Genomic DNA, 24,300 nt, shown 5'->3' on the forward strand with positions numbered 1-24,300 from the left:
TCCTTCCGGAAGATCTCCTTTCAGGGGTTCAGATCCAATTTGGATTGGGATTCCCCATGAAAAAGGGTCGATCCCCATGAAAGTAAGCTCTCCCAGGGGGTTCAGACCTGGATTTGGGATTGGGATTTCCTCAAGGAAAAGGGGTCTGATCCCCATGAGATTTCCCATGTAAAAGGGTCTGATCCCCCTGTAAGGAAGCTCCTCCCAGGGAATTCAGACCCGGATTTGGGATTTGGGATTGAGATTTCCCCATGGAAAAAGGGTCTGATCCTCCTGGAAGGATTTCCCTATGGAAAAAGGGTCTGATCCCCATGAAAGTAAGCTCCTCCCAAGGGGTTCAGACCCGAATTTGGGATTGGGATTTCCCCATGGAACAAGGGTCTGATCCCCCTGTAGGGAAGTTCCTTTCAGTGGGTTCAGATCCAGATTTGGGATTGGGATTTCCCCATGGAAAAAGGGTCTGATCCCCATGGAAGGATGCTCCTCCCAAGGGGTTCAGACCCGGATTTGGGATTGGGATTTCCCCATGTTAAAAGGGTCTGATCCCCCTGTAAGGATGCTCCTCCCAGGGAATTCAGACCCGGATTTGGGATCGAGTTTGGGATCTCCCCCTGTCCAAGGCAGGACGATCCCCACCCCTGCCGTGTCCCACCCCACCCTGGGACAGGAGCTGCCCGTGTCCCCTTCGTGGGATGCTGGGGCGGGATCAGAGCCGGGATCCGAGTGCAAAAAAGGGACAAAATTCCAAAAAAAAAAACCGGCGATGGCGATGGCGCTGCGAGTCGGGCGGGGAAGCGGGAACGAGGGGATCCCCCTGGGGACGTGTGGGGGACGATGCTGTGGTGTGTTCTTAAGTTCGTTAGTTTGCTCCCCCCATTTTCTGTATTAAATGGTTTCTTCCTTTCCCAAGACTTCCTGCTGCTGCCCTGTCAGTTAGGTTGCTATAGAAATGAAACTGCTCCTCCCTTGGTTTCTCTTATAAAGTGAAAGTTGTTTCCTCCTTGGGCTCAGTCAATCACTCTTTTTCTCCTCCCAAGTTTCGAGAATTTTCTTTTCTCTGGGAGTTATGGTTGGCTGTAGCCCCGGAGCCCCTCCTATGATTTATAACAGTTGGTTACTTTGGTATATCAGTTATGTTTCGTACCTCCAAATATGTATTACTATTGGTTAGCCAGGTTTCCCTGCCTTTTCCCCCCTTTTCCCTTAAAACCCTCTCCTGCCCCTTGTTCGGGGCCATTTGCTGGGTGTTTCCCCTCCTTGTTGGTGCTTCTGTAATAAACCCACAGTTTACCCCCAGCAAGTGGTCGCCTCCTAATTCGTCTCATGTCGGATCTCAAGATCTCAGTCCTGAGGGGCTGAGCCTCCGAGACCTTGGGGGTCTCGGGAGTCCTGGAATGTTCCAGAAGTGCCTGGTAGCTGGACTTTAACCCTACACAGGAGACGACAAGGATGAGGGCTTCACCGGGTGAATGGTGAAGGGATTGGTTAATTAGAGGGTGAGAAACAGGGTTTAGGATTTCTGTACAGGGGGGTTTGGAGGAGTAAGATGGAGGAATTGGGGTGTGTCCTGTCCTCCTTCCTCCTCTCCTCCATCTTCTTTGGCCACGGTGGCACCTTTGGATTGGTTATTACTGAGAGTGCACCGAGTTATAAGAATAGATGGTATTGGGGAAAAATGATAAATATTGTACACGTAACAATGGGTATAAAGATAGGTGCCTGCCCCGGAGGGCAGCACAGTGTGCTCATGGCTGACTGCTGAGCAGATCTCTGTTCGGCTGAAAGAACATCTTTTAGATAAACAATTAATAAACATAAAACCCGAAAGAAGAACTGAAGCCTCTTCTCGTCCTTCGACACGCGGGCTGCCCCAAGGCCACCCAGGGCCTTTCCAGGCCCCTCAAACAGCCGAGATAACCGGACAGTCTCACACCGCGCTGCTCCGAGCTATCCCCCAGCTCGGGGGACAAATTAGCACATAACTACAAAGTAGCAGCGGGTATATGAGAGGAAATACGAATGGAGAGGACAGCAGTCTGGAGGTGGCTCAGATCTCGATGAGGTTGGCGGCGCAGGCACGGGGGTCGGGGGCTTCGTTTGATGGGTTGCGTAGGTGCGCGCGAGTGTTCCACGTCACGGGGGCTTGTTGGGTTTGTGGGGGAGGGGTGGTGAGCTGGGGTTTTTTTGGGGTTTTTTGGGGTTTTTTTGGGGTTTTTTGGGTTTTTTGGGGTTTTTTTGGGGTTTTTTGGGGTTTTTTTGGGGTTTTTTGGGGTTTTTTGGGGTTTTTTTGGGGGGTTTTTTTTGGGGTTTTTTTGGGGTTTTTTTTTGGGTTTTTTGGGGTTTTTTTGGGGTTTTTTTGGGTTTTTTTGGGGTTTTTTTTGGGTTTTTTTTGTTGTTTTTTGGGTTTTTTTGGGTTTTTTGGGTTTTTTTTGGTTTTTTGTGGGGTTTTTTGGGGTTTTTTTGGGGTTTTTTTGGGGTTTTTTGGGGTTTTTTTTTGGGGTTTTTTTGGGGGTTTTTTTGGGGTTTTTTTGGGGTTTTTTTTGGTTTTTTTGGGGTTTTTTTGGGTTTTTTTGGGTTTTTTTGGGGTTTTTTTTGGGGTTTTGTGGTGGGTTTGGGGGTGGTGTTAGGGGGTGCTGAGCTCTGTTCACAGAAACAGTTCCTGCTCTAGTGGACACCAAGGAGAAATGGTCAAAATTTCAAAATTTCACCCCAAGAGCAGAAACAACAATGGAATGAAGAGAGAAAAACAAAAAGGTTTCATAACCTAAAGCTGTGATTGGACGGTTAACTCCAATATGGAGCAGAACATATAAAAAGTGACAGACCCCGTGAGTGGTTGTGCATTTTGTGCCGTTTTGGTTCATTTTGGGTTGATTTTGTGACCATTTTCGCTCGTTTTGTGACCACTTTGTGACATCTTGGGTTCATTTTTTGACCATTTTGGGTTCATTTTGTGGCCATTTTGGGTTCATTTTGTGACCACTTTGGGTCATCTTGGGTTCATTTTTTGACCATTTTGGGTTCATTTTGTGACCATTTGGATTCATCTTGGGTTCATTTTTTGACCATTTTGGGTTCATTTTTTTGACCATTTTGGGTTCATTTTATGGCCATTTTCGGTTCATTTTTTGACCATTTTGGGTTCATTTTGTGGCCATTTTTAGTTCATTTTGTGACCATCTCGGGTTCATCTTGTGGCCATTTTGGGTTCACCTTGAGTTCATTTTTTGACCATTTTTGGGGTCATGTTGGGTTCATTTTGTGACCATTTTTGTTCATCTTGGGTTCATTTTGTGACCATTTTTGTTCATCTTGGGTTCATTCTGTGACCATATTGGGTTCATCTTGTGACCATTTTTGGTCCATCTCGGGTTCATTTTGTGACCATTTTGGATTGTGCTGCCCAAGGTGGATCCATTGAGGAGATCCTTTTAATAAATCCTATTTTATTCAATAGCTCTGTCTGGCCTCTGTTCATGCTCAGCCTTCTCCGTGGAGCCAAATCCCCCAAAAATGGATTTTCAGTGGGAAATTCTCTGTTCTGAGGGATCCACCTCTGCGAGCTCCTTTGTGTTGAGGCAGGCAGGGGGGAAAAAATGTGACCTTGGTCCTCAGTGGAGATTTGGGGAAACCTCCTTCCCAATGGAAATTAGGGAGGAATCTCCATTCCTGGTGGAGATTTGGGAAAAAACCTCCTTCCCAATGGAAATTTGGGAGGATCTTTAGTCCTCAGTGGAGATTTGGGGGGAAACCAGTGGAGATTTGGGAAAAAACCTCCTTCCCAGTGGAAATTTGGGAGGATCTTTAGTCCTCAGTGGAGATTTGGGGGAAACCAGTGGAGATTTGGGGAAACCTCCTTCCCAGTGGAAATTTGGGAGGATCTTTAGTCCTCAGTGGAGATTTGGAAGAAACCCTCCCATGGGGATTTGGGAGGAAATCTCCTTTCCCGGTGGAGATTTGGGGGAAACCCAGAGGAGATTTGGGGGAAACCAGTGGAGATTTGGAAGAAAACTCCCTCCCAGTGGAAATTTAGGGAGGAACCTCCATTCCTGGTGGAGATTTGGGAGAAACCAGAGGAGATTTGGGGAAAACCTCCTTCCCAATGGAAATTTGGGAGGATCTTTAGTCCTCAGTGGAGATTTGGGGGAAACCAGTGGAGATTTGGAAGAAAACTCCCTCCCAATGGGGATTTGGGAGGAATCTCCTTTCCCGGTGGAGATTTGGGGGAAACCAGAGGAGATCTGGGAGGAACCAGTGGAGATTTGGGGAAAACCTCCTTCCCAGTGGAAATTTAGGGAGGAACCTCCATTCCTGGTGGAGGTTTTGTTTTTTGTTGCTAGGGGATTTTATTTTTTGGTTTTTTTTGGTTTTTTTAATTGGTTTGGGGGTTTTTGTTTTGGTTTTTTTTGGGATTATTTTTGTTTTTTGGGAGAAACCAGAGGAGATCTGGGAGGAACCTCCACCCCAGTGGGGATTTGGGAGAAATCTCCCATCCCAATGGAGATTTGGGATGTCCCCGTCCCCATCCCAGCCGTCCCCTTTGCGCTCCTCCACTGCCAGCGCCAGGCAGGGAAATTCCAGCCCAGCCCAGCGCAGGAAGCGGGAGATGGAACAAACTCCAAAATACATTTTTTTGGGATTTTTTTTTTTCCGTGCAGGATTAGAGCCTAGAGGGCAGCAGAGCTCCAGGAAAAGGCAGCGGGATGCTTGGGGGGGGGGAGCGCTGGGATTTGGGGGCTGCACCCATAGAGGGACCCTCGGTGGGGCGGAGGGACAGGATCGCTCTCCGGGTGCTCCAAAGGGGATGGAGCCGCAAATCCCCGATTTTGGGGGGCTGTGAAGGTCAGCGGGACCCGCAGAGGAGGAGGAGGAGGAGGAGGAGGAGGAGGAGCCGGCGGTGGCTCCGCGGCGTTTGTGGGCAGACGGCGGCAGCTCCGCTTTGGAAAGCAAACATTTGGGAATCTGTTGCCGTGTCTGTGCTGCTGGCAGCTCCCGGCTGCGGGGTTCTGTGTTTTCCCTGCAACAGCTGATGGCTGCACTGACACCTTCCCATCCCCATTCCTGTCCCCATTCCCATTCCCATCCCCATCTCCATTCCCGTTCCTATACCTGTACCTGTTCCTGTCCCCATTTCCATCCCAACCCTATTCCCATTCCCCATTCCCATCCCCATCTCCATTCCTGATATTGGGATTCTTATTCCAATACCTGTTCCTATACCTGTACCTGTTCCTGTTCCTATACCTGTACCTGTTCCGTTCCCATTCCCATCCCCATTTCCATCCCAACCCTATTCCCATTCCCATCCCCATCTCCATTCCTGTTCCTATACCTGTACCTGTTCCTGTTCCCACTCCTGTCCCCATTTCCATCCCAACCCTATTCCCATTCCCATCCCCATCTCCATTCCTGATATTGGGATTCTTATTCCAATACCTGTTCCTATACCTGTACCTGTTCCCGTTCCCACTCCTGCCCCCATTTCCATTCCAACCCTATTCCCATTCCCATCTCCATTCCTGATATTGGGATTCTTATTCCAATACCTGTTCCTGTACCTATACCTGTTCCTATACCTGTACCTGTTCCCGTTCCCATTCCTGTCCCCATTTCCATCCCAACCCTATTCCCATTCCCCATTCCCATCCCCATCTCCATTCCCGTTCCTATACCTGTACCTGTTCCCGTTCCCACTCCTGTCCCCATTTCCATCCCAACCCTATTCCCATTCCCATCTCCATTCCCGTTCCCATACCTGTACCTGTTCCCATTCCCATTCCTGTCCCCATTTCCATCCCAATTTCCATTCCCATTCCCATCCCCATCTCCATTCCCGTTCCTATACCTGTACCTGTTCCCGTTCCCATTCCCGTCCCCATTTCCATCCCAACCCTATTCCCATTCCCCATTCCCATCTCCATTCCTGTTCCTATACCTGTACCTGTTCCTGTTCCTATACCTGTACCTGTTCCTGTTCCCATTCCCGTCCCCATTTCCATCCCAACCCTATTCCCATTCCCATCTCCATTCCCGTTCCCATACCTGTTCCTATGGGTTTCCCACCACCCCAGGTGCTTCCTGGGGGTTCCCCACCCCTGCTCACCGTCGATCTGGTTGCCCTGCAGGTAGAGGTTCTCCAGGTTGGTGTTGACCCGCGGGATCTTCTGCAGCCGGTTGTAGGAGAGGTCCAGCTCCAGGATGCTGCTGCTGTTGAAGGTGTTGCTGGAGAGCCCTTGGTTGGTCAGGCTGTTGTGGGACATCCTCACGTAGAGCAGCCTGGGGGACACCTGGAAATACTCATCGGGGATGGCGTTGATGTAGTTGTACTCCATGTAGAGCTGCTCCAGCGAGGCCGGCAGCCCGTCGGGGACCCTCCTGAGGTTGTTGTAGCTCAGGTCGGCCAGGATCAGCGACTTGAGCCCCTTGAGGGACGCGCCCAGCTCGAAGATGAAGTTGTGGCTGAGGTAGAGCGCCGTGAGGTTCTCCAGCCCCTCCAGAGCGTTGGGAGGCACCTTGGAGATCTGGTTGTAGGAGAGGTGGAGCTCGCGCAGCGAGCGCGGCAGCGGGCTGGGCAGCCGGGTCAGGTTGTTGTTGTTCATGTAGAGCCTCTCCAGCCTCTGCAGCTTCCCGAAAACCTTCTTGCCCATCTTGTCGCTGCTGATCTGGTTGTTGTGCAGCGCCAGCCACTCCAGCTCGGTGGCGTTGTCGAAGGCGCCCTCCTGGATGGAGGTGACGAGGTTGTTCTGGAAGTAGACGTACTTCATCCGCGACGGCACGAAGGGCAGGTAGCGCAGGTTGCGCGTGTCGCAGTACATGGCCGACGAGAAGTTGGGGGGACAGTCACACTCTTGGGGACACCGCCAGGGCGCCGCCTGCTGCGGCTGGGGCTCGGGCTCCGGCTCCGTGTCGGTGGCGCTGGGGTAGGAGTAGGCGTACGCGGGGCTCTCCTCCTCGTAGTAGGGCACGTAGTTGTAGGAGGAGGCGCGGGACTGCCGCAGGTAGTACTGGAGCCACGCCAGGTCCTCCTCCTCGTTGTACTGGCCCAGCGAGGACGCGCAGAGCCCGGCCAGGATGAGGATGAGGGTGGTGGGCCGAGGCATGGCGATGGAGGGACCTGAGAGGGGACAAAGGCAGGGCTGGAGGAGCAGAAAATGAAGGAATCCTGCCCAAAAATCCCTGGGTGTGGACGCTTCTCCTGGGTGGAGCTGTGTGATCTTGCCGCTTTTCACCTTGGAGAAAATTGAGGCCCTGCTGGAGATTTGGGAGGAGCCGGTGGAGATTTGGGAAAAACCTCTGTTACCGTGGAAATTTAGGGAGGAACCTCCATCCCTGGTGGAGATTTGGGAAAAACTTCCCTCCCTGGTGGAGATCTGGGAGAAACCAGAGGAAATTTGGGGAAAACATTCTTCCCAGTGGAAATTTGGGGGGGAACCTCCATCCCTGGTGGAGATTTGGGAGAAACCAATGGAGATTTGGGAGAAATCAGTGGAGATTTGGGAGGAACCTCCATCTCAGTGGAAATCTGGGAGGAACCGGTGGTGATTTGGGAAAAACTTCCCTCCCAGTGGAAATTTGGGGGGGAATCTCCATCCCTGGTGGAGATTTGGGGAGGAACCTTAGTCCTCAGTGGAGATTTGGGGGAAACCAGTGGAGATTTGGGAAGAAAACTCCCTCCCGGTGGGGATTTGGGAGGAACCTCCATTCCTGGTGGAGATTTGGGAGAAACCAGTGGATATTTGGGAGAAACCTCCACCCCAGTGGAGATTTGCAAGAAAGCAGTGGAGATTTGGGGGGAATTTCCATCCCAGTGGAGATTTGGGAGGAATGTCCACCCCAGAGGAGATGTGCTGGTGAGATCCTGATTTCTGGCTCATTCCATTCCCGTTTCTGGGCAGAGAACAGAGCCTGGGGACACATGGATTTTTCTGGGGTCACACGAGGTGCCCGGGGTTGGCTCCGCGTGGGAGGGAGCAGGAGGAATTTGGATCCCCTTGGAGAAGGGATTTGAATTCTCTGCCTGAGAGCGGAATCTGCCAGATCAGGGTGATTCTGGGAGCCTGAGGAGCCTTTTGAAGGAGCTGGAGGCATCTTTTGAAGGAGCTATTTATGCTCCGCTCGCTCGCTGGTGACAGCAATCGCTGTGGGTTTCATCCAGCTCTCCCTTCCCCCACAGAAACGCGGGATGCAGATCCTGGTAAACAAATCCTGCCTGGTTTTGGAGCCGAAACCTCTTCCAAGCTCCCGTTTCCCCAGGCATAAAAAGGGGCAGCACCCTCGGAGTGACCAGGGACAGGGGACAACGCCTGGTAATGATCCAGAGGAGATCAGGGAATGAGGCAAACCCGTCCCTGATCCCCTTGGCCTCCTCCTGCCGTGGCCAGGTGGGGCTGGGAGCGGGAGGATTCCAGCTCTGGAGCCATGCAGGCTCCTCATCCCGGGATAAATGAGCGCACGGGCTGCTCCTGCAGCCAGGCAGTTTGAAATCCCTCCAGGAATTTGGCTGCTGGGAGCGGGAGAGGATCCGACGTGGCTGGGAGGGTGTCACTGCCAGCTCTGCTCCAGCAGGGACAGCAGGGACCAGTGAGGACTAACAGGGACCAGTATAGACCAGTAGGGACCAGCAGGGACAGCAGGGGACAGCAGGAACCAGCAGGGATAGCACAGACCAGTAGGGATCAGCAGGGACCAGCAGAAACCAGTAGGGACATCAGGGACCAGTAAGAACCAGTAGGGACCAGTAAGAACCATTAGGAACCAGCAGGGACATCAGGAGACAGCAGGGACCAGCAGGGATAGCACAGACCAGTAGGGATCTGAGGACCAGCAGAAACCAGTAGGGACATCAGGGACCAGTAAGAACCATTAGGAACCAGCAGGGACATCAGGGGACAGAAGGGACCAGTAAGAACCAGTAGGGACCAGTAAGAACCATTAGGAACCAGCAGGGACATCAGGGGACAGAAGGGACCAGTAAGAACCAGTAGGGACTAACAGGGACCAGCAGGGACCAGTAGGGACATCAAGGGACAGCAGGGACCAGCAGGGACAGCAGGAATCATCCAGAACCAGTAGGGACCAGTAGGGACCAACAGAGACCAGTAGGGACAAGCAAGGAGAGCAGGGACCAGTAGAAACCAGTAGGGACATCAGGGACCAGTAGGAACCAGTAAGAACCAGTAGGGACCACCAGGGACATGAGGGGACAGCAGGGACCAGTAGGGATCAACAGAGTCCAGTAAGGACATCAAGGACAAGCAGGGACACCAGAGACCAGTAGGGAGAGGAGGGACCAGTAGAAACCAGCAGGGACCAGTAGGGACAAGCAGGGACAGCAGAGATCAGCAGGGACCAGTAGAAACCAGTAGGAACCAGCAAGGGACAGCAGGGACATCAAGGACAGCAGGGACCAATGTCCCCTTTTTGCCGTGCCAGGGGTGGCCCTGAGGTCACCTGGTGGCCCCTGGCTGTGTCCCCAGCCTGCAGCAGGGAGGGGACGCCCGGCCTGGCACTCACAGAGGGCACAGAGTGCCCTGCCCTGCCAGCCTGGCACGGGAACAGAGAGGGATTGAGGGATGCAGGTTTGGGTTTGTCCTTTGTCCCTGCTCCTGCTCGGGACGGGATCTGGGGGTGCTGAGTGCCACGGGGAGCTTGGCAGGGCCAGAGGAGTTCCTGTTCCTCCTCCTCCTCCTCCTCCTCCTCCTCCTCCTCCTCCTGCTGCTGCTGCTCCAGGGCTCTGTGCCTGCCCTCATACCAGAGCCTGCAGCTCCTCCACCCTCCTGGCAGCCCCTCCTTGGGGGCCCCTTTGGGGCAAAAACCCCATCCCTGGGAGCAAAACCCTATCCATGGGGGCAAAAACCCCATCCCTGGAGGAAAAACCCCACACCTGAGGGCAGAAATCCCATCCTTGGGGGCAAAAACCCCATCCCAGAGGCAAAACCCTATCCATGGGGGCAAAAACCCCATCCCTGGAGGAAAAACCCCATACCTGAGGGCAGAAATCCCATCCTTGGGGGCAAAAACCCCATCTCTGGGGGCAAAAACCCCGTCCCAGAGGCAAAACCCTATCCATGGGGGCAAAAACCCCATCCCTGGAGGAAAAACCCCACACCTGAGGGCAGAAATCCCATCCTTGGGGGCAAAAACCCCATCCCAGAGGCAAAACCCTATCCATGGGGGCAAAATCCCATCCCTGGGGAAAAAAACCCCATCTCTGGGGGGAAAATCCCCATACCTGGTGTCCCCCCACCTTTCCCAGTGCCCCCCTTCACCCCTCTGGTGACCCCAAATTCTGTCCCCAGCACCCCCTGCTGTCCCCCCATTGATTGTGGGGTTCACCCCCAGGTTTGGGGTGGGACCTGGTCCTGATGTTCCTGTCCCCTCCTGGCGTCCCTGTCCTTTGCCAGGGGCTGCACCGGGGTCATGCCAAGGATTTGGGGCCATTCATGGGGTGATGGAACCTGGGATGGGATGGGATGGGATGGGGTGGGATCCATGGGATGGGATGGGGTGGGATGGGATGGGGTGGGATCCATGGGATGGGATGGGGTGGGATGGGATGGGATGGGATGGGATGGGGTGGGGTGGGATGGGATGGGATTGATGGGATGGGGATGGGATGGGATGGGATGGGATTGATGGGATGGGATGGAAAGGGATCCATGGGATGGGATGGAATGGGGTGGGATGGGATCCATGGGATGGGATGGGGTGGGATGGGATGGGATGGAATGGGGTGGGGTGGGATCCATGGGATGGGATGGGGGGCACTGCCCAGCCTGGACATCAGGGAAGGTGCCCAGATCCCAGAGCAGTGGGCATGGAGGTGGCAGAGGGGCAGGAGGGCAGATGGGATGGGGAGATGGACGGGATGGGAGAGGAGCAGCAGGAAAAGAGGGAAAGGAGAAGGACATCAGGAAAAGTGGGCAAAAGGGGAGATGGGCACGAGGAGAAGTGGGCAGGAGAGATGGGCATCAGGAAAAGTGGGCAGGAGGGGAGATGGGCATGAGGAAAATGGGTGGGAAGAGAGTTGGGCATCACGAGGAGTGGGCAGAGGAGGGGGGCAGCACGAAAAGTGAGTGGGAAGGGAGATGGCATCAGGAGAAGTGGGCAGGAGAGAGGAGCAGCAGGAGAATCGGGCAGCAGGAGAGGTGGGCACCGGGAGAAGTGGGTGGGAAGGGAGATGGGCACGGGGAGAAGTGGGTGGGAAGGGAGATGGGCACCAGCAGCCGCGGGCAGGAGGGGAAGCGCCTCTCCAGCATCCCCATCCCTCCAGCTGTGCCACCCCACGCGCAGCCGGGGCACAGCCATAGAAATCACCCTTCCAAAATAAAAAACCCCAAATAAATAATAATAAAAAAACCCAAAAAAAACCCAAAAAAACCTGCCTGCAGAAGGCCGGGCCGGACTCACCGAGCTGCCGCTCTCCTCCTGTGCAAAGGCTGCTGCGGGCTGTGCCGTGGCACCGGCAGCATCGGAGGGGGGGAGGCTCCCGAGCCGCAGCGCCCGTGCCCGCCCCGGATCCCGAATCCTGCGCTGGCACGGCCGGGGCTCGGCGGGGATTCCGGGATTTATTTTATTTTATTTTATTGGGATTTTTTTTGGGATTTTTTTCAGGGAGTGACCTCCCCGCCGCAGCTTTGCAGGAGAGACTGGCGAGCCCCTGGTGCTGCCTGGCGTTATAAATAACCTGCGATTTCTTTCCTCCCTCTCCCTCCTCTCTCTCTCTCTCTCTCTCCAGCCTTTTCTCTCAGCAGGCTCCCTCTGCTCAACGACTTAGCGGGCTTGGGATGTTGTTTGTCAGGGCTCTCCTGTGTTTCTCATCAGGGAGCTGCGAGGAGGCCTCTGGCCAGGTTAGGGAATGTCAGGTTTTGGGGATGGTGGGGGAAAAATGAGGAATTTTTCCTGAATTTTTAACATGACCAGGAGGGGAATGTCAGGTTAGGGAATGTCAGGTTTTGGGGGTGCTGGAAGGAAAAACGAGGAATTTTTTTCCTGAATTTTTTACACTTCCAGGAGGGGAATGTCAGGTTAGGGAATGTCAGGTTAGGGAATGTCAGATTTTGGGGGTGCAGGAGGGAAAAACGAGGAATTTTTTCCCTGAATTTTTCCTGACCAGGAGGGGAATGCCAGGTTAGGGAATGCCAGGTTAAGGAATGTCAGGTTTTGGGGATGGTGGGCTGGAAAATGAGGAATTTTTCCTGAATTTTTACATGACCAGGAGGGGAATGTCAGGTTAGGGAATGTTGGGGAAAAAAGGGAATTTTCCCTGAATTTTTTACACTTCCAGGAGGGGAGATGTGGGCCCTGCTCCGAGTGCTCCCCAGGAAGGCTCAGTTTGTGCAGTGCTGCCGTTAAATATTTGGGATAAACATTTCCACGGACGATAAGGCAGCGGCATCCAAAGTAAATAAATTCCCCAGCAAAGGGGCCACTGTGACAGCGGGAATTTGTCTTCGGATTTGGCAGCCTGGGGTTGCCAAGCTGGCGTTTCTGCAGGCTGGGAAAATCCATGTGGGGTTGGGGGTCTCATCTATCCCACCAGGATTTGGGATATCAGTCATCCTCCTGGGATTTGGGGTCTCATTTTTCCCCAGGGATTTGGGGTCTCATCCATTCCATCAGGATCTGGGGTCTCTCATTCATCCCCTGGGATTTGGGATCTCATCCATCCCATCAGGATTTGGGATCTCATCCGTCCCATCAGGATTTGGGATCTCATCCGTCCTCCTGGGATTTGGGATCTCATCCATCCACCAGGATTGGAGTTACATCCATTCCCCTGGGATTTGGGATCTCATTCATCCCTGGGATTTTGGGATCTCATCCATCCTCTCAGGATTTGAGATTTCATCTATCCCCTGGGATTTGGAGTCTCATCCATCTCCTGGGATTTGAGATCTCATCCCTCCCCAGGATTTTGGGTCTCATCCATCCCACCAGAATTTGGGGATTTCATCCATTCTCTGGGATTTGATCCATCCCCCCCAGGATTTGGGGTGTCATCCATTCCAGCAGGATTGGGGGGTTTCATCCATCCCGCAGGGTTTGGGATCTCATCCATTCTCCTGGGATTTGGGATCTCATCCATCCCCTGGGATTTGGAGTCTTATCCATCCATCTGGGATTTGGGGTCTCATCCGTCCACCGGGATTGAGGATTTCATCCATCCCACCAGGGTTTGGGGTCTCATCCATCCCCCAGGATTTCGAGTTGCATCCATTCTTCTGGGTATTTGGGATCTCATCCATTCCACCAGGATTTGGGATCTCATCCATCTTCCAGAGATTTGGGGTTTCATTCCATCCTCTGGGATTTGGGATCTCATCCATCCCCTGGGATAAGGGAAGGGAAGGGAAGGGAAGGGAAGGGAAGGGAAGGGAAGGGAAGGGAAGGGAAGGGAAGGGAAGGGAAGGGAAGGGAAGGAAGGGAAGGGAAGGGAAGGGAAGGGAAGGGAAGGGGAAGGGAAGGGAAGGGAAGGGAAGGGAAGGGAAGGGAAGGGAAGGGAAGGGAAGGGAAGGGAAGGGAAGGGAAGGGAAGGGAAGGGAAGGGAAGGGAAGGGAAGGGAAGGGAAGGGAAGGAGCCCGGCGCTCCCGGATCCTCCCGGCAGTCTGGAATCATTTAGCGGAGCTCAGCAGGTGCCAGCTCCCCCCCGGGCTCCGTTCCTCCTTGTTTTCCATAGGAAATTCCCAGCCAAAACATCCTCCCGGGGCGGGGGAGCCCTGCGGGGATCCTGAGGAGGAGCAGCAGCAGCGATGTGAGCGCGGTTCGGTGGCCGGGCTTGGAGGGACACTCTGTACAGCGGGGACTCGGCCAGAAATCCCGAATATTTGGGATGGGAAATGTGCCTGGAAAGCACAGCCCGTCTGCAGGCAGGGAGGATGTGGGGAAAGTGGGAAAAGAGGGCAGGGAAAGGGAGGAAAACCCCAGGGAAGGGAGGTGGGGAAGGGTTTTATCCCCTCTGAGCGGTGTGGTGGCAGATGGAGCAGGAATCTTCCTCCTCTTCCTCCTCTTCCTCCTCTTTTTCTTCTTCATCTTTCTCTTCGTCCTCTCTCCAGCTACCTCTGGATTGCTTCATCCATGTAGGGAACCCTCATTTTCTTCATCTTCCTTCTCCTCCTCCTCCTCTTCCTCTTCTTCCTCCTCTTCCTCTTCTTCCTCTCTCCAGATACCTTTTATTGCTTCATCCATACAGGGAACCCTTCTCTTCCTTTTCTTCCTTCTCTTCTTCCTCTTCCTCTTCTTCATCTTCTTCCTCTTCCTCTCTTCAGGTACCTCTCATCGCTCCATCCATGCAGAGATCCCTCATTTTCCTCCTCTTCCTCATCTTCCTTCTCTTCCTCCTCTTCCTCCTCTTCCTCATTTTCCTCATTTTCCTTTTCTTCCTCCTCTTCCTTCTTTTCCTCCTCTTCCTCTTCTTCCTCTCTTTTCTTCCTCCTCTTCCTTCTTTTCCTCCTCTTCCTCTTCTTCCTCTCTCCAGGTACCTCTCATTGCTTCATCCATGCAGGGATCCCTCATTTTTCTCCTCTTCCTCCTCTCCCTCCTCTTCCTCCCACTGCTCCAGGCGCTCCTTGGCAGCAGAGCTCTGCTCTCTGCGGGCCCCTTGGAATTCCTGGTGCCTGGGGAAGGTCCCGATGGATTCCCACCATCCCAGACCTGAGGGAACCCTGAGGGATTCCAGAAAGGGGAACCCTGAGGGACTCCAGGAAAGGGGTAAAAGGAATCCTGAGGAATTCCAGGAAAGGGAATCTTGAGGGACTTCAGGAAAGGGAACCCAGAGAGGCTCCAGGAAAGGAACCCTGAGGGATTCCAGGATCCCTTTGGGGTGGAGGCCCCACATCTGCCCACCAACTGCAGGGAAGGTCAGGTCAGCAGGGAGAGCTGATCCAGCCCTGCCTCGACCTCCCCGCTCACCCCGAGCCTCCCTTTTCCCTTTTGCCTTCCCAGCCGCGCATTCTTCAGCCCAAACAACATTCTTGGACCGAGATTTGAGGGAATCTGGAGGGACTCGGTCACCCGGAGACGCAGCAACAGCCGAGCGAGCGGCTGGAAACTCTGAGCGGGGCTGAGCCGGCCCTGCTGGAGGCTCCCGGAGCTCCTGGAACCGCCAGAGTTCCATGGGAGCCGCTCCACAGCTTGCCCGGCATGGGGAGAGCCGAGGGAGGGGCAGCAAATCCCAAATCCCGCATTGTCCCTTCCTGGGGCTGGGAAAGGCTGGGAAGTTCTGGGAAGTGCTGGGAGATGCTGGGGCAGCCTTTCCCCCATCCTGCCCCAATTCCAGGCTTGGAATCTCACACAGTTCCTGCCTGGTGTCTCTGGGTCTGCGGGTTGTTGTGGGGTGGGCTCGGTCCTGACAGTTCCCAGTCCCACAGAATCCTCACAACCAATCCCAACCTCCCATCCCAAACTCCCATCCCCACGGAATCCTTACAACCCATCTCAGATTCCCATCCCCATGGAATGCTCGCGGCCCATTCCAAACTCCCAGCCCTATAAAATGTCCTTACAGCCCGTCCCAAACTCCCATTCCAAAATCCCAGCCCCACAGAATGTCCTTTCACCCCATCCCAAACTCCCGGCCCCACAGAAAATCCTCACAGCCCATCCCAAATTCCCATTCCCATTGAATCCTTTCACCCCATCCCAAACTCCCAGCACCCCATAAGTGCCTCTGGGTCCCCTCTGGCCTCAGCCTGTGGTCTCCATCCCCTTCCCTACAAACCCCAAGTGCTGAATTCCCAAATCCCTAAATCCCAAATTCCCTAAATCCCAAATTCCCTAAATCCCAAATTCCCAAATCCCAAATTCCCAAATCCCTAAATCCCAACTTCCTAAATCCCAACTTCCTAAATCCCAAATCCCTAAATCCCAAATTCCCCGATTCCCTCCAGACCAGGAGGCTCCGAGCTCCTCTCAGCCACTGGAAAAAAAAAAAAAAAAGGGTTTGGAAAAGGTTAAAGGATTCATTCGGAGCAGGGCTGGAAACTCTGAAGCGTTTCCTCATCCCGCCGTTCCCTCCTGTCCCTGGCCTGCTCTGACACCTCCATGGACACGCGGCCAAACGCAGCTGGGAGGGCTGGGCTGGCCGGGGATCCGCTGGGATCAGCAGCTCTGGGGTGTTTGGGGTCATTCCCTGGACCCCATAGGGCTGGGAGAGGCTGGAGCAGCTCTGGGATATTTGGGATCATTCCCAAATAGAATTCCCATAGAGCTGGGAGACAATGAAGAAGCTCTGGGATATTTGGGGTTATTCCTTCAGCCCCACAGCTCTGGGATATTTGGGATCACTCCCTCAGCCCCATAGAGCTGGGAGAGGCTGGAGCAGCTCTGGGATATTTGGGATCATTCCCAAATAGAATTCCCATAGAGCTGGGAGACAATGAAGAAGCTCTGGGATATTTGGGGTTATTCCTTCAGCCCCATAGACCTGGGATGGGCTGGAGCAGCTCTGGGATATTTGGGGTCATTCCCAAATAGAATTCCCACAGAGCTGGGAGAGGCTGGAGCAGCTCTGGGATATTTGGGGTCATTCCTTCAGCCCCATAGAGGTGAGAGGGGCTGGAGCAGCTCTGGGATATTTGGGGTCATTCCCAAATAGAATTCCCACAGAGCTGGGAGAGGTTGGAGCAGCTCTGGGATATTTGGGATCACTCCCTCAGCCCCACAGCTCTGGGATATTTGGGATCATTCCCAAATAGAATTCCCACAGAGCTGGGAGAGCAGCTCTGGGATATTTGGGATCATTCCCTGGACCCCATAGGGCTGGGAGAGGCTGGAGCAGCTCTGGGATATTTGGGATCATTCCCAAATAGAATTCCCATAGAGCTGGGAGACAATGAAGAAGCTCTGGGATATTTGGGATCACTCCCTCAGCCCCACAGCTCTGGGATATTTGGGGTTATTCCTTCAGCCCCATAAAGGTGAGAGGGGCTGGAGCAGCTCTGGGATATTTGGGGTCATTCCCAAATAGAATTCCCACAGAGCTGGGAGAGGTTGGAGAAGCTCTGGGATATTTGGGATCACTCCCTCAGCCCCACAGCTCTGGGATATTTGGGATCATTCCTCAGCCCCATAGAGAGGCTGGAGAAGCTCTGGGATATTTGGGATCACTCCCTCAGCCCCACAGCTCTGGGATATTTGGGATCACTCCTCAGCCCCATAGAGCTGGGAGAGGCTGGAGCAGATCTGGGATACTTGGGGTCATTCCCAAATAGAATTCCATAGAGTTGGGACACACTGGAGGAGCTCTGGGATATTTGGGATCATTCCCTGAGCCCCATAAAGCTGGGAGAGCAGCTCTGGGATATTTGGGATAATCCCCAAATAGAATTCCATAGAGTTGGGACACACTGGATCATCTCTGGGGTATTTGGGATCATTCCCAAATATAATCCCATAGAGTTGGGACACTCTGGAGCATCTCTGGGATATCTGGGATCTTTCCCTCACCCCCACAGAGCTGGGAGGATGCGTGGGGTGTTCCCATTCTTGGATCCTCAATCCCTGTTTTCCAAGGCCTGCAGTTTTCCCATTTAAATCCCTGTAGGACAAAAAAATCCCTATGGGAGAAATAAAATTCCTACAGGACAATAAATCCATGTAGGAGAAATAAATCCCTATAGGAGAAATTAAATCCCTATAGGGCAAATAGAAATCCCTATAGGAGAAATATAAACTCATACAGGGCAAATTAACTCCTTATAGGAGAAATAAATCCCTATAGGACAAATAAAATCCCTATAGAACAATTAAAATCCCTACAGAACAAATAATATCCCTATAGGAGAAATAAATCCCTATAGAGCAAATAAAATCTCTGCAGGACAAATAAAATCCCTATAGAATAAACATAAATCCTTATAGGACAAATAAAATCCCTCCAGAACAATTAAATCCATCTAGGAAAACTAAATCCTTATAGGACAAATAAGATCTCTATAAAGCAAACATAAATCTCTATAGGACAAATAAAATCCCTGAAGAACAAATAAATCCATCTAGGAAAAATAAATCCATATCAGACAAATAAAATCCCCATAAGACAAATAAAATCCCTATAAGAGAAATAAATCCAAATAAGACAGAAAAAAAATCCCTGCAGGGCAAATGTGAATCCGTATGGGGCAAACATAAATCCGTGTAGGATGGATTAATTCCATGTAGGATGAAACAATTCCATACAGAAGTTAATTAATTCCATGTAGAAGTTAATTAATGCTGAGCTGCCCCTCCTGGAGCCCTCAGGGTCCCCCTGGCTTGGGAAGGTCACAGCCCCGAGCTGCCCTCCCTAAAACGTTGTTTTTGTCTGCAAAGCATCCCGAATATGAACCAAAAAAACCCAAAAAAAGCAAAAAAAAAAATAAAGGAAAAAAAGCAACATCAGCTGCCTGGGAAAGCCATCAGCGTTCCTGCCTGCTCCTGCCACCTGGCATCTCAAAAAATCCCCAAAAAGTTCCCAAAATTTCCAACCCCGGAGCCCTGCCCGGGCACCTCTGCCCTCCCTGCCCTGCTCCAGCTCCTCCCGAGCTGCCAAACTCCCTCGGGGAGAAAAGCAGAGCATTTGGAAAAAAAAATAAATTGCAAAAAAAAAAAAAAAAAAAATTGGAAAAAAAAATAAACCAAACTCTTCAGAGATAAACAGGAGGCAGGAGCGGGGCGTGGGCGGCGCTGCTGCTCTGCCGCTGAACCGAGGATCAGGGGGGGGACTGGGGGGTCCTGGCAGCGATTTTGGGGACAAAAGGAGCATTTGGGGGAAGGTGGCACAAGGGGGATGCGTGCCCTGGGGTTTGGGGTCACTCCGTGCTCCCCTTTCCCCCCTTTGGAGGGTGGGAGATGGGATTTGTGGGATCATTGCCAGGAGATTTGGAGCTGGGAGAGGCTGGATTTGGGGTCTGTGGGCAGCCACAGCTGGGTTTGGGTTGGATATTGGGATTTGTGGGATCATTCCCTCATTCCCTGGGCCCCAGGGAGATGAGAGAGGCTGGGGCAGCTCTGGGATATTTGGGATCATTCCCTGGGCCCCATGGGATCATTCCCTCATTCCCAGGGAGTTGAGAGAGGCTGGAGCAGCTCTGGGATATTTGGGATCATTCCCTGGGCCCCATGGGATCATTCCCTCATTCCCAGGGAGGTGGGAGATGCTGGATTGGGTCATGGGTGTCGCTCCGGCTGGGGAAGGAGCTGGGATTTGTGGGATCATTGCCAGGAGATTTGGAGCTGGGAGAGGCTGGATTTGGGGTCTGTGGGCAGCCACAGCTGGGCTGGGGGTGGATATTGGGATTTGTGGGATCATTCCCTCATTCCCTGGGCCCCAGGGAGCTGAGAGAGGCTGGAACAGCTCTGGGATATTTGGGATCATTCCCTGGACCCCATAAACCTGGGAGAGGCTGGATTGGGGCCCATGGGCAGCCACAGCTGAGCTTGGGATGGGTTTTGGGATATTTGGGATCATTCCCTCATTCCCTGGACCTTGAGGAGCTGGGAGAGGCTGGATTTGGGGTCTGTGGGCAGCCACAGCTGGGTTTGGGTTGGATATTGGGATTTGTGGGATCCTTCCCTCATTCCCTCATTCCCAGGGAGTTGAGAGAGGCTGGAGCAGCTCTGGGATATTTGGGATCATTCCCTGGGCCCCATGGGATCATTCCCTCATTCCCAGGGAGGTGGGAGATGCTGGATCAGGGTCCGTGGGTGTCGCTCCGGGCTGGGGATGGGAGCTGGGATATTTGGGATCATTCCCTCATTCCCGGGGATTTGGGGAGGGCTGGATCAGGGTCTGTGGCAGCCACAGCTGGGCTGGGGGTGGATATTGGGATATTTAGGATCACTCCCCATTCCCGGGGAGCTGGGAGAGGCTGGATCGGGGTCCGTGGGTGCCGCAGAGCCCGGGCGGGGCTGTCAGCTCTCAGCAATAATCAGCGATGATCAAAGCGGCTCCTTCCCGACAGCCCCGGGATGCGATGATCGGGAATGTCCCGGCGGGGGGAAAACAACCCCCGGTGCTCCTGGCAGAGCATCCGCAGCTCCGGGAGGGGATTTGGGGGGATTTTGGGGCTGGGAGGGGGTGTCAGAGCTCTGGGCTGTCCCCTGCCCATCCTGCTGTCCCCTGCCCCATTCCCTGTCTCCTGCCCTATTTCCTGTCCCTGGCCCCATTTTTTGTCCCGTCCCATTTCTTGTCCCCTGCCCTATTCCCTGTCCCCTGTCCATCCTGCTGTCCCCATCCCGCTGTCCCCTGTCCATCCTGCTGTCCTGTGCCCATTCCACTGCCCCCTGTCCATTCCCTGTCCCCTCCCCATCCCACTGTCCCCATTCCCTGTCCCTTGTCCATCCCTCTGTCCCCATCCCTCTGTCCCTGTCCCTCCAGTCCCGTCCCCTCCCTCCCCCGCCCCATTCCGGCCTGTCCATCTGCCCCGCTCCCTGTCCCTCCTGCCCCCGTCCCTGGCCCGTGCCGTACCCCCTCTCCCTTTCCCCCCGGCCCCATTCCCGGGCTGAGCCGTGCCCCGCTCCCGCTTTGATCAATTCCCGATATTTTCCCTGGATTTCCTCCTCCCCAGGGCTCTGTGGGCCTGATCCGAGCAGGGACAGCTCCCAGGTGTCCCCGAGCAGTCACCGCCGCCTCCTGCTGCCCCCGGGGGCTGCGAGAAGCCGATTTTGGGGCTCAGCTCCCCCATAAACGAGGGATCATGCAGGAATCCTGCCCCGCTCCGAGGGATCACGCAGGAATCCACAGCAAACCCCAGCCCGCGGCCCCATCCCGGCAGAAACATCTGGAAAATCCCTTTTCTCCCCCAAAACAGCTGCAACAACGCGGCCTCGACCCCTCCACCTGCTCGGGGTTTGCTCCTCGGCTCCATCCCGGCCCCCAGAGCCCCCCGGGGGTGTCTCCCCCCTTTCCCCCCGTCCATCCCTCCCTCTGGAATTGCACAATGGAACTCGGGCTCGGGTTTATCTCTCCCTCCAGAGCCGGAGGGAAACCTCGGAGCCAGACACGCGGCCCCAGCTGTGCCGGGAGTGAGGGAAGGGCTGAACTCGAGCCATGGATCTGGATTTGGGATGCTCTGAGAGCTCCCTTTGCATCCCAGGGAATGAGGGAAGGGCTGAACCCGGATTTGGGATGTCCTGAATGCTCCCTTTGTTATTTAGGGAATGAAGGAAGGGCCGAACCTGGATTTGGGATTCCCTGAATGTTCCCTTTACATCCCAGGGAATGAGGGAAGGGCTGATCCTGGATTTGGGATTTCTGAATGCTCCCTTGTTATTTAGGGAATGAGGAAGGGCGAACCTGAATTTGGGATTCCCGAATGTTCCCTTACATCCCAGGAAAGAGGGAAGGGCTGAACCCAGATTTGGGATGCTCTGAGATCTCCCTTTACAATTTAGGGAATGAGGGAAGGGCTGAACCCAGATTTGGGATTCCCTGAATGCTCCTTTTGCTGTCCAGGAATGAGGGAAGGGCAGAACCCGGATTTGGGATGTCCTGAATGCTCCCTTTGTTATTCAGGGAATGAAGGAAGGGCCGAACCTGGGTTTGGGATTCCCTGAATGCTCCCTTTGCCATCCAAAGAAAGTGGCAAGGCCAGAACCTGGATTTGGGATGCTCTGAGCGCTCCCTTTACATCCCTGGGAGCGAGGGAAGGGCTGAACTTGGATTTGGGATTCTCTGAGAACTCCCTTTGCTGTCCAGGGAATGAGGGAAGGGCTGAATCTGCTTTTCGGATGCCCTGAGCCCTCCCTTTGCTGGGAATGTGGGAAAGACTGATCCTGGATTTGGGATTCCCTGATCCCTCCCTTTGCTGTCCCTGCGCTGTCACAGCCCCGTGACAACCCCGAGGTGTGAAAACCTGGAAATATTTCTAAAATTCCCGGGAAAGGCCATCCTGGCTGCTTTTCTCCTCCTGGAAAGCCGAGCAAAGGGAAGGGGGTGCCCAAATCGGGACCAACCCCACCCCGGCGCTCAGCTCTGCGAGTCCCCCGGAATAACCACAACAAAAACCGCTCCTGATCCCGGGATTCCCAAAATTCCCGAGGGGATTCGGGAGCTCCCGCCGCGGGATCGGGATCGGGATCGCTTCCCTGCTGATGTGGAAGCTCTGGGTCTGCTCGGCTCCCCAGGTTCTCCTGCCGGGAGGAGGCAGCGGAGGCCGCTCCTCTTTCTCCTCTTTCTCCTCCCTCTTTTTCTCTCTCTCCAGCTCCGATATTCCCAATTTTCCAGCCGGGAACGTGCGGCTCCTCGCTGATGGGGACGAGCTGCGCTGTTCCTCGCAGCCCGTCCCGAATCCTCCCAATCCCAAAGCGCTTTTCCCAACAATTCTCCTCTTCCAGCGGCGCTCTGACCTTTTCATTAATAAATCAGCCGCGTTATTGGAGGGATGAATAATTCACCATCACACCCAGCCCCGCGCCGGCTGCAGGATTTAATTCATTTAATCCTCTCACGGAACGCCCCTGAGGGCTGAGGAGGGATGGGGATGGATGGGGATGATTCCAGCGATGTTCTGGAGATATTATTTTATTTTATTTTATTTTATTTTATTTTATTTTATTTTATTTTATTTTATTTTATTTATTTTTATTTATTTTATTTTATTTTATTTTATTTTATTTTATTTTATTTTATTTTATTTATTTTATTTTATTTTATTTTATTTATTTATATTTTATTTTTTTTGTTTTGTTTTGTTTTTTTTTTTGTTTTATTTTATTGTTTTTTTATTGTTTCTATTCTATTCTATTCTATTCTATTCTATTCTATTCTATTCTATTCTATTCATTCTATTCCATTCATTCTATTCCTTCCATTCCATTCCATTCCATTCCATTCCCTTCTATTCTATTCTATTTTTCTCTCTCTCCGGGTGCTTCAAAGGAGGGAAAATTCCCCTTTGCTGTGGAGCTGCCTGAGGAAAGCCCCGCAGGATCCTCTCCCCGAGTTTTCCCTCTGGGAAATTACAGCGGATTTTTGATTTTTCCCGACCTTTTCCAGCAGTGGCTGCTCAATAAGGGCAGATCCTGGGTAAATGTCTCCATCCAGGGGTGTTTGACAGGAGAAAATTCCGGCCCTGCCGGTGTGGGACACCCCCAGGTGCTGGATTGGGAATGGGAATCACCCCCAAAAATCCTGGCAGGATTTCGGGTTCTCCTCCCGCTCGGGAGGGGTGGGAATGGTTTTTTCCCTTAGTTTTGGACTCCATAAAAGTTTTTTTCACCCCTGGATGGTGCCAGGGATGATCCCGAGGGGGCTCCCCTCACTCTCTGGGAGGTTTCCAGAATTTTCCTCAGCTCTACCCCCCAAATCCATGAGGAAATGGAAAGGGAAAGCCGCAGAGGCGTGGGGTTAATTAGCGAGCAGCCTAAACGAGGTCTGGTATTAATTACACCCCCCTGGGCCGGGAAGCGGCTTCACAGCGACGTGGCCGTGCATGGGGGACCCCCCCTGTCACCCATGGGTGCGAGGGGACCCCCGGGCACCCCAATCCCAGCTCTGCAGGATTTGGGGAGCAGAGCACACCGGGGTGGGGACCCCCAGTTGTGTCCCCCGTTTCCCAGCAGGGACGTCCCGTGGGATTTTGGGGTGGGGGAAAGAATCCCAAGGTGATTTCTCTGGGAAACACCTCCGGGACTGTGAGGGAGGGATGTGGGGCGGATTTGGGGCTGATCCCGCTGATCCAGGGAAAGCTTTAAAGCTCTTCCCAGTCTCGATCCGCCCCGGTCGCTGCCTCTCCCCCCGCCCGAGCGGGGCAGGGAATGTGCTGGAAAATCTCCGCGTTTCCTGCAGCTCCCGAGGCGCGAGTGTTGCCCTTGGCCGCGGCTGAAGGGGCTTTTTGTCGGGAAAGCGGCTGCGGGAATGGTCTGGAATCTCCTCCCGAAGGTTTCTCCTCCTGCCTTCCCTTCTCCCAGCGTTTCCCAAACACGATCCCGGGGGGTTTGCGGTGCTGGAGCATCACCGGGACAACCCAAAATCCCAAATCCCTGAGCTCCCAGCTCTCATCCAGCCTTTCCCTCCCTTCCCTCCTCGCTCCTTCCCAGCCCTCCCTATTAAACACTTCCGAGCGAGGTTGTTCAGAAGCTCCCCAGCTCCAGAAATCCCAGCAGGTCTCCTCTGAGCAGAACCTTCAAAGGATTTCTCCACTCTCAGAGCTGCTGGAGCTCCCGGGTGGATGCAGGAATGCGGGGATGGGCACAGGGATAACAAAGCTCAGGGTTTTAGGGAATTCCAGGCCGAGATTCCAGCTCCCAGCTCCTCCTGTGTGCTGCTCCAGGGACAGCCAGGACAGGGCTGGATCATGGAGACTTCCCTTGATTGTGTCT

The 24,300-nt window shown here is 53.6% G+C and overlaps 1 protein-coding gene across 2 annotated transcripts; it reads right to left on the reverse strand.

The window, feature by feature from the left end:
* Positions 1–1,744: 1,744 nt before the first annotated feature.
* On the reverse strand, positions 1,745–11,675 carry FMOD (fibromodulin). 2 transcript variants are annotated; one of them, XM_064733242.1, is made up of 3 exons: positions 11,410–11,675; positions 6,094–7,114; positions 1,745–2,142 (listed from the first exon to the last, which is right to left on the reverse strand). In XM_064733242.1, exons 2-3 carry the CDS (start codon positions 7,098–7,100, stop codon positions 1,983–1,985), a joined length of 1,167 nt encoding a protein of 388 aa, XP_064589312.1. In that variant the 5' UTR covers positions 7,101–7,114; positions 11,410–11,675; the 3' UTR covers positions 1,745–1,982. The 2 variants fall into 2 exon arrangements, with proteins under 2 accessions (XP_064589312.1, XP_064589313.1); XM_064733243.1 differs by having other exon boundaries at positions 1,777–2,142; positions 11,385–11,664.
* Between the last annotated feature and the right edge of the window lie 12,625 nt (positions 11,676–24,300).

Source organism: Zonotrichia leucophrys, chromosome 26 (genome assembly GCF_028769735.1).
Source record: "Zonotrichia leucophrys gambelii isolate GWCS_2022_RI chromosome 26, RI_Zleu_2.0, whole genome shotgun sequence".
Lineage (NCBI taxonomy): Eukaryota > Metazoa > Chordata > Aves > Passeriformes > Passerellidae > Zonotrichia > Zonotrichia leucophrys.